Source organism: Macaca thibetana, chromosome 13 (assembly GCF_024542745.1).
Source record: "Macaca thibetana thibetana isolate TM-01 chromosome 13, ASM2454274v1, whole genome shotgun sequence".
Classification (NCBI taxonomy): domain Eukaryota; kingdom Metazoa; phylum Chordata; class Mammalia; order Primates; family Cercopithecidae; genus Macaca; species Macaca thibetana.
In genome coordinates this window covers 63,265,012-63,275,046 of record NC_065590.1, presented here as the reverse complement: position 1 = coordinate 63,275,046, position 10,035 = coordinate 63,265,012, and the positions used below count along the sequence as shown (strand labels likewise).

At 43.8% G+C, this 10,035-nt stretch overlaps 1 protein-coding gene and 1 pseudogene across 1 annotated transcript in view; one reads left to right on the top strand and one right to left on the bottom strand.

Moving 5' to 3' along the window:
• Positions 1-3,509: 3,509 nt before the first annotated feature.
• On the top strand, positions 3,510-9,695 carry LOC126934138 (putative uncharacterized protein C8orf44; annotated as a pseudogene).
• Positions 8,164-10,035, bottom strand: part of LRPPRC (leucine rich pentatricopeptide repeat containing) — a 118,085-nt gene continuing 116,213 nt past the window's right edge. The window contains exon 38 of the mRNA XM_050754602.1: positions 8,164-9,064. Coding sequence (XP_050610559.1) covers positions 9,008-9,064 — 57 coding nt within the window. The 3' untranslated portion in view covers positions 8,164-9,007. The remainder of the gene's footprint in view (positions 9,065-10,035) is intronic.

Here is a 10,035-nt window from a genome sequence, read left to right as displayed (position 1 = left end):
TCACTTGATTAAAGGGGTGTCTGCTAGGCTTCTCCACAGCCAAGTTACTATTTTCCCTCCCTTTATAATTAATAAGCATTTTGTAAGTGGGTACTTTGAAACTATGTAAACTTTCCATATATATTCATTTTAAAATTTCCATCAATGTAAACTTGTGGTTTCCCATTGTATCCAATGGATTACAACCCTTTACTATTGTGATTAATTCTGATGCTCAACTTGTCCCTGATTTGGCCAGTGGGAACCCTGTCGAGCTGGCTCCTGCATCCTTTTGACATTTCCTCATCATCCTTTGAGGGCTGAAACAACCAAGAGTTTCAGGCTCATTTTTTTTTGAGGCAGAATCTCACTCTGTGGCCCAGGTTGAAGTGCTATGGCGTAATCTCGGCTCACTGCAACCTCTGCCTCCCAGGTTCAAGTGATTGCCTTGCCTCAGCCTCCCAAGTAGTTGGGATTAACGGTGGCCACCACCACACCTGGCTAAGTTTCGTATTTTTTGTAAAGACTGTGTTTCACCATATTGGCCAGACTGGTCTTGAACTCCTGACCTCAAGTGATCCACCTGCTTCGGCCTCCCAAAGTGTTGGGATTACAGGCGTGAACCACGGCACCCGGCGTCACAGGTTCATCTTGTATTTTCCTCTCCCAGCCCTGGAATCAGATGTTTCTCCAGAGAATCTGGGTTCCTCTTAGTGGAAAATGGTATTTAGGAGCTAAGGTTTTAGCGATAAGTAAGCTCATTGCTTTTGGAACATCTCTGCTCCCAGGCTCTCTCAGTGAACAGAGTTGGGGAGTGTGTGTGTGTGTGTGTGTGTGTGTGTACACATACGTGCGCGCATACATACATACCTAACTACACATGAGTTTACTCTGATAAAACCCAATTCTAATCCAGCAACACAGAGTTGATCCTTGGTTCTTCCCTCTTCTCTAATTGTGAGAAACCTGGCCTCCATTACCCTTAGGTTATTTACTCATTTGATTAACCGCCTGCATGTAAGTGATCTCCCATCTACACTGCCACACTTTGCCCTGTGTGGACATCCTGCCTACCCTGCTCAGGCTCCAACTCCCATGTCCAGCTTTCCCTGAGTCTGCAGCTGTCTCCTTCGCCCTCCCCTGGCCCACCACAGCTTCCCCCCACCTCCCTGTCACTGTGTCCCCTAATGGCGTTAGGCCTGAATGAAGAAGGGGAAGGATGAAGAGGACATTGGTATCCTTCCTTAACTCCCCCAGGTAATTCTAATGTGCAGTGATTGACAGCCACTAAGATACATCACCTGACTTTGTAAGTTCACTCTTCAGTCTGCAAACGGCTTTGGTAACCCAGTGGCTCTGCCTGCCGGGCTGCAGGGGAAAAGGGCAAAGTGCAAAGGCAAGAGAGATGGAGAAACTACAGCAGCTGCCATTTATTTGTGTTTTTTCTACAGTGGTGGTTCTCCACCCTGGTTGCCCATGCTGGAGCTTTAAGAAGGCCAATGTGGACCCATTGCCCAGAGATTCTGATCCCATGGGTCTGTTTTGTTAAAAATGCTCTTCAAGGCATTGTGAGGCCAGGGAAACAAAGAACCAAGGCTCAGCCGGGTGCGGTGGCTCACACCTGTAATCCCAGCAGTCTGGGAGGCCAAGGTAGGCAGATCACAAGGTCAGGAGATCGAGACCATCTTGGCCAACATGGCAAAACCCTGTCTCTACTAAAAATACAAAAATTAGCTGGGCGTGGTGGTGTGTGCTTGTAGTCCCAGCTACAGGCTGTTGAGGCAGGAGAATCGCTTGAATCCGGGAGGCAGAGCCTCTGCAGTGAGCTGAGATTGAGCCACTGCACTCCAGCCTGGTGACAGAGTGACTGTCTCAAAACAAACAAAAAAAAAACCCAAAAAACAACCAAGGCTCTCAAGGCACACATGCTGTTTAGCGAGCCCTGCCCTGCATTGCAAAAGGGTAGAGATTTGTTTATTTGTCATTACTGAAAGCATGGCTTGCAAAGTTTTCCTGTTAAGTCAGATAGTAAATATTTGGGACTTTGTGGGCCATATAGGCTCTGCTGCAATTACTTAACTCTGGTGTTACAGTGTGAGAGCAGCTGTGGACTATAGTAACGTACGGCTGGTGTGGCTGTCTTCTAAGAAAATATTTACAAAAACGGGCATGTTGCTAGATTTGACCTGAGGCTGTAGTTTGCAGAGCCTTGGTAAAGGTTTTCAAATTTGCATTTTAAGCCCTCCAATTTCAAGTTATGCTATTGGTGGGGAATTTTAATTAAACAGAAAATAATAAATACTGGCTCAAATATTTCCTGATTTTTTTTTTTTTTTTTTGAGACGGAGTCTCGCTCTGTCGCCCAGGCTGGAGTGCAGTGGCGCTATCTCGGCTCACTGCAAGCTCCGCCTCCCAGGTTCACGCCATTCTCCTGCCTCAGCCTCCCGAGTAGCTGGGACTACAGGCGCCCACAACCGCGCCCGGCTAATTTTTTGTATTTTTTTTTTAGTAGAGACGGGGTTTCACCGTGGTCTCGATCTCCTGACCTTGTGATCCACCCGCCTCGGCCTCCCAAAGTGCTGGGATTACAGGATTCTTTTTTTTTTTTTAAATCTGCTCTTGTTCCTATAAATAGTATATAAGATGTAATCTTGCCCTGGGTTAAACCAGTCTACAAAGGTAGATCTTGCATTTGCTTTTGTTTTTTTCTACTTCTCTTCAATTCTTGTCTTCATCCCAAATTAAACAACTAGCAACAGAAATGTTTAAATCTATGTCAAATCCACGTGTTAACAGACCTGGGACCGGGGGTTCTACATAGTGGCTTAGCACAGCATACAAACCACTTTCCTTTGGCCCGACTGGCCTTGGGGTCTGCAGCACTAACCAGGCCCTGAGGAAGCGTGCAAGGGACTGGAATGCAGGGAAAGTGATGAAATATTTTGTTGGTTGGCCTTTGCTTGTTTGCAAAATATATCCAATATTCACATCTGAGAGACAACAGACATCCTTATTTGCAAATAGTCTGCACTAGATAATTCTGATTGCAAATCATCTGTCATTTATATTTGATAATGATTTGTTCTTGGTTTAAAGTGGCCTGGGTACAGAGCAACATCCCCTGTCTTTATCACATGGGCTCTGCCTGAGGCAGCTTCAGCAGGGTAGGCAGGCAGATGGAGCATAGCCCATTTTCTGCTGGTGCTCTAGGAAGAGCAGCACATGTGGTGTTAGCAGCTAATAATTAAAACAATAATGTCTAAGCAGTGGGTTGAGATTTTCAAACACATACCAACTCAAAAACACTTCTCTGCTTTCTATGGAATAGTGCTCACATCATTTGTATGATTGTCTTTTCTCTTTAAAATTGGAAATACTCTTGTTTCCTCCAAACTGCTAATAAGCTCTACTGACCCATGCTAAAAAAACAAAGCTCTTTCGGCCGGGCGCAGTGGCTCACACTTGTAATCCCAGCACTTTGGGAGGCTGAAGCGGGTGGATCACTTGAGGTCAGGAGTTCAAGACCAGCCTGGGCAATATAGTGAAACCCCATCTCTATTCCAAATACAGAATTAGCCAGGCACAGTGGCAAGTGCCTGTAGTCCCAGCTACTTAGGAGGCTGAGGCAGCAGAATCACTGGAACCCAGGAGGTGGAAGTTGCAGTGAGCCAAAATCGTGCCATTGTACTCCAGCCTAGGCAACAGAGCAAGACTATCTCAAAAAAAAAAAAAAAAAAAAAAAAAAAAAAAGAAAAAAAAAAAAAGTTCATGCCTGTAACCCCAGCACTTTGGGAGGCCAAGGTGGGTGAATCACCTGAGGTCAGGAGTTCGAGACCAGCCTGGACAACACAGTGAAACCCCATCTCTACTAAAACTACAAAATTAGCCAAGTCTGGTGGCACATGCCTGTAATCCCAGCTACTTGGGAGGCTGAGGCAGGAGAATCGCTTGAACTTGGGAGATGGAGGTTGCAGTGAGCCGAGATCACACCATTGTACTCCAGCCTGGGCAACAAGAGTGAAACTCCGTCTCAAAATGAAAAGCTTTATTTTTGTTGATTCCATTATTCCACTATTGTACAGAAACCCTGCACTGTGCTTGGACTCGGCTTGAATTTGTCTGACTTTCACAGGCCTCCTCTTCTTGACAGTAAACTTGAAAATATTTTTATGTGGGCACTCGGGTTGTGAAGGACTCCTTGGGCCTCAACCCCCAGTGTCCTAACTCTGAGCTACCAAGTTGACTAGAAATCCTGTAAGACCACCATGTGGGAGGAAGCCCTCCAAAGCACACAAACCATCCATCTCAGAAGGAACACAACTTGGAAAGCGGAAGGACATGGTGGTGTGCCCATTGATTGATTCATTCAGCGGTGCCTACCGGGTGCCCAACATGCCAAGCTCTGCTAATTGGCAGGTCTGCAGAGTGCTGGAAGAGCTCACCTCCTCAGGGAGGAAACAAAAAAACAAGCAAATAATGGGAATGTTACAGCAAGTGCACATCCAGGCCTGGGTTGGTAAAGACGCTACTTCATGGTGGCTCACGCCTATAATCCTAGCACTTTGGGAGGCCGAGCGGGCAATCACCTGAGGTCGGGAGTTCGAGAGCAACCTGACCAACATGGAAAAAACCTGTCTCTACTAAAAATACAAAAATTAGCCAGGCGTGGTGGTGGGTGCCTGTAATCCCAGCTACTTGGGAGGCTGAGACATGAGAATAGCTTGAACCCGGGAGGCGGAGGTTGCAGTGAGCTGAGATCATGCCATTGCACCCTAGTCTGGGCAACAGCGCGATACTCCGTCTCAAAAAACAAAAAAAACCAAAACAAAACAAAAGAACAGGATGTGACTTTAGAGAACTCTCTGAGGATAGATCTCAACAGCCAACTATTGTCCAAACAACTGCAAGGGCAGGAAGACTGAAGCTGGTTGAATACTTTTGCTTTACCTGGACCTGATGTTTTGGGTTGTTTTTTTTTTCCCCCTCCATGCAGAAAAGAAAATGATAAGTGCCTATCTTTGATTTGCTAATGCAGCTTCTTTATTTGTACTAAGGCTGCATAATGTGGGCTTTGTAAAGTCTGTGGGCCTGAAAGCAGGATACATTTCTAATGGAAACACTCCCATGCATGATTGTACAACAGCAAAGCGATAAATTACCGTGATTTTGTACTCCCTGCAGCTATTAGTTCAGCCCTCCTTCAGGAATGTTGCTTTCAGTTATAGAAATTCTATAAATATTCGTTCATCAGAAAGACAAATATTAAATGAAAATTATGCTGAAGGACATGAGAAAAAGTATGCAGAGTACACACATTGCAGACTTGAGACAGAAATTGTCCTGAGAACAATTTGCAATACAAAGCTTAATAATTTACTGGAACTCGTAAACTCAGCGATTATGCCGGGCACTGGATATTTGATTAAATAGAAGAAAACAGGCTTACAGTGTGAGGTGTCTGGAAACTGGGAGCACTTGTATTAATGTGAATGTGAAGGGTTTTTTTTTTTTTTTAATTAAAGCAGAATATTCTTATAGTTTCAATTCCAATTTTTTAACTGACTTTAAACCGGATTGCTTTCATTTTGTATTCTCATAGGAAGTAAATGATTTTAGTTAGAGTCCTAGCCATGCGACTTATCAAGTTGATTCTGGGCAAATTCACTGCTGTAAGCCTAGGTTTCTCATGGTGAATTCTCTTTGCAAAAGGGCAGCCTGACCCATAGTAGTAGGTGCAGTGTTTAGAACCCACAGAACTGACTACAGACAGCTTGATTTACTGTGACAGGATTATGCTAGGTCTGGGGACACGCAACGAGACCAAGAACTGGTCCTTGCGAAGTTCAGAATCTGTGTGGAAGACAGTATGTGTGATACCTGCTCTGCTCAAGCAGCTGTGGAAGACCTGGAAAGGGAACAATATGTTGGGTGAGGGGTCCAAGAGGCAGAGGTGACACTGATGGTGATCTCAGCATTCTCAAAAAAGGGTACAGGTGCTGAAGGCGGACTGTCCATGAGGTGGGTGGGCCCCAGCCATCTATGGGGACGTAAAATGCTCTGATAGATAGAACCTCCTTCATTTTAGGTGTCAATTTACTCTACCTTCTAATTTTTGCCAACTTTGTCCCACAGAGGTCTCAAATTATCTGCTTGTCCTTAAAACAGATAAGCAGTGACTTTGTTGGTTGTCCACATACAACCTACAGGCCATTTAACAAGGAAATTCTGGTCCTAACAGAGGTCCCCGCCTCAGTTTTAATTTATAATTCTAAGACTGAAGTCTTCTGAAATGGCTTAAAGTACTTGTGCAAACATTTGATAAGATAAAAACGAAGGTGCCAGTTGGGTGCAGGACCTCATGCCTGTAATGCCAACATTTTGGGAGGCTGAGGTGGGTGAATTTCTTGAGCCCGTAAGTTCACGACCAACCTGGGTAACTGGACAAAACCCCGTTTATTCAAATTAATACAAAAAATTAGCTGGCTGTGGTGGCATGCACCTGTAGCCCCAGTTACTTGGGAATCTGAGGTGGGAGGATCACCTGAGCCTGGGAGGTCAACACTGCAGTGAGCTGTGATCATGCCACTGCTCTCCAGGCTTGGCCACAGAGTGACACTTTTTAAAAAAAAAAAAAAAAAAAAAAAAAAAAAAAAAAAGGCAGCAGCAGCCCACATTTAGAGTATACTTTATTCAAAGCATTTCAGTTAAAATTATATTGCGTTCAAATACATGAACATATAATTATATATAAAATACTATAGTTTTCAATAGTTTATAATGACATCTTTTTAGAATTAGCTGCTTATAATTTGAGTGTAAATGTATTACAGAAAGCTGCTAAATTTTGTTTATATTTCTACTTATTTCAATTTAGCTATTAGATATTTAGAACACTCAAAAGCCCACCTACAATATACAGTTATTATACTTTAAATATGTATGTTCAATAGGGGAACCAATACAGTGCAAAAGATATCTGAATAGCTAGTCCTTTGTAACCCCCCCGCCCCCCGCTGCTGTTCAGAGTTCTAGATAAGGGGGTCTTACCTATTTCCTCTGTATTACACTCACATTTTACCAGAGTCAACGTACAAGGGCCAGTGTGGAGTCACTTCATGCACAGGAGATGGTACTTTCAGTTTCCCCAAAGATTGTGAAATCCAGATTACACCCCAAGGTTATGCCTCACCTTGGAGACCTATTTTAATGAATGTCAATTAGTGAATGTTGACTAACTTGTTGTTAGCATGACTGCAAAAAATAAGGCCTACTTCAGTGCAATCACTAAAGATGTACACAGGAGTGAGGCTCTTGGCCAGGTGTGTAATACCAGTACTTTGGGAGGCTGAAGCGAGGGCAGGGGGAGGATCACTTGAGGCCAGGAGTTCGAGACCAACCTGGCCAACATGGTGAAACTCCATCTTTACTATACAAAAATTAGCTGAGTATGGTGGCGCACGCCTGTAATCCCAGCTACTTGGGAGGCTGAGGCACGAGAATCACTTGAACTCGGGAGGCGGAGGTTGCAGTGAGCTGAGATTGCACCACTGCACTTTGGCTTGAACAACAGAGCAAGACTCTATCTCAAAAAAGAAAAAAAAAAAAAAAAAAAAAAAGATACTTGGCAAACCTGTAACATGTGCAGGTCCTGCACCTGGGCAGTGCTCAAGGCACTATGTCCACTGGGCCAAGACTCAACATTGGCCACGCCCCCCGCTTCCTTAAATCTAAGGCCATAAAAAGAGGTGAAGTAAAAGCCTGGCTAATACCATGACGACATTTACTTTCTGGCTTCCTGCCATCAACCCTCCCTCTCACACCATCTGCGGGCAGGTAGCAGATGCAGGAGAGAGAGTCCCACAAGACAGAAGGTCAACAGCACAAGTTGCAAGCAGCCTGCCTATGTCCCCAAGGCAAGGTCTCCCCTGATGTGAACAGTGTGACCCAAGTTGGCATTGAAACTGAACAGCAGGGACTCACCAAATTCAAATGAACAAGGAATACCCCAAAATCGGAAGAGTTCTCAAAACATTTTCAACATTTTGGTAATTAATTACCTCATCTCCAGTTAGGTCGATATTCCATATTAAGACATGTTTTATAATGGCAAACTCTCTTGACTACCTATCTTAGAATTTTTTTTGAAGTCACTATTTACAGTGTAGATATTAACAGGCATGAGAGTCAATATAGGGATAACTTTTATTTCAAAAAGTTAAATACAAACCAATATTTTGCCCCTTCATAGATGAAGCCACATCTTTTCAGGATATTGAGTATAAAGTAACAAGCCTAGGGCACAGCTTGTGCTGACAAAGTCCTGAAACTAAAATGAGAGGAAACACATCACTCTACTTTGGGATAAGTCATGACCAAGACTCAATTTCAGAGACGTTCTATGAACAGAGGTGCTTGGAAGCCACGGTGGCAGAAGGGAAAGAGGGGGAAGTACACCGAAGAGCCTCCAGGCATGACAGACAGCCCCCTGAACAAGCACAAGTGACAGGCCCTTTGGGTCTCTGCTTCTCACTGGAAAATGATGAAGGCTAGATCTGATGACTCCTAGTGCCAACATTTAATGAAATTTGAAAGTTATGCAGGACTTCACACATGTAAGGAATTGTTATATTGCAGAATATTATGCAATAGAAAGTCCACGATCACTATACTTAGCTCTAAAATTTTTCAGAGAAACAGCAGACTAATAAGCGAGTCTTAAATAAAGGAATAACATTTTAATGAAATAAATGAAACAGAGCAGGGAAACCAAAGAGCCAATTAGGGGAAGAATCTTGAAAAAGTATGGCTTCCCACAGCAGCAGCACTGAGGAAAATGCTATCAATTTATGCCAGAGGAAAAAAACTCCAAAAATGTCCAATAACCAAGCGCACAGTTATGGTCAGTAAGATTTTGAACATGTGTCACACAAAGAAAATTTTCATTTATTTTTCCCTTCAAATACACTTCAAAATAACATGTAGACACAGAATCACAAATATATACAAAACAAAGTATCGCCTGCTTATTTCAGGAAGAATTTTCCCTCAATTCTTTTAGCTGCTGTACATAAAATTCAAAGCTTTCCTGTTAAGGAGAAAAAAAGAGGGAAGTTAGAGATAAAGCTACCAGCAAGAGGTGATGGTACAAAACTTAAAAAATCATAAACACTACCAACTGGTAGCTAAGACGGCCAGGCCCATGGAAGATACTGCCCCTCAAGCTTCAGCACACCTTCTTGTTTCATTAAATTACAAGTTCAAGGGCCTTGGGTTCAGAGTCAAAGTTAGCAGCAGGAGTTTAGGGTACGTGTGTATGTGCAAGCATGTGTGTACGTGCACATATGGAGGTATTTACACCTGGGTATGGAAGGCTGAGGTGTTCGAAATAAACATGGTGTACTGACTTTCAGTTCAATGATGCAACAAAAAGGAATTGTGCATATGTGATTTCTCTTATTAAAGAAAACAGGCCGGGTGCGGTGGCTCACGCCTGTAATCCCAGCACTTTGGGAGGCCGAGGTGGGTGGATCACAAGGTCAGCAGTTCAAGACCAGCATGGTCAACATGGTGAAACCCCATCTCTACTAAAAATATAAAAATTTGCCAGGCATGGTGGCGGGCCCCTGTAATCCCAGCTACTCGGGAGGCTGAGGCAGGAGAATCGCTTGAACCCGGGAGGTGGAGCTTGCAGTGAGCCGAGACCGCGCCACTGCACTCCAGCCTGGGCGACAGAGCGAGACTCCGTTTCCAAAAAAAAAAAAAACTTTCCTACATGAAGAAATAAACCAACTTATGTAAATGAACAAGTAATTACCAGTGACATAATATGCTTGGCTGTTGAATCTATTTCATCCTATTTCAAGTTGAAATGATAGAACTGCCCCAAGGACATTTGGTAAATCCATGCCTATAGCTGAAGGTCTGAGACCTTGTATTTTAAACTGTGGCCCCAGAGAGCTATGTTCTCCCACTGCTGCAGCCAAGGCACGCTGCTCAGTCCCTCAAGCCATCCCCTGAGGGTTCTTCACAGAGATCTAATCCTCATGTAATTAAGTC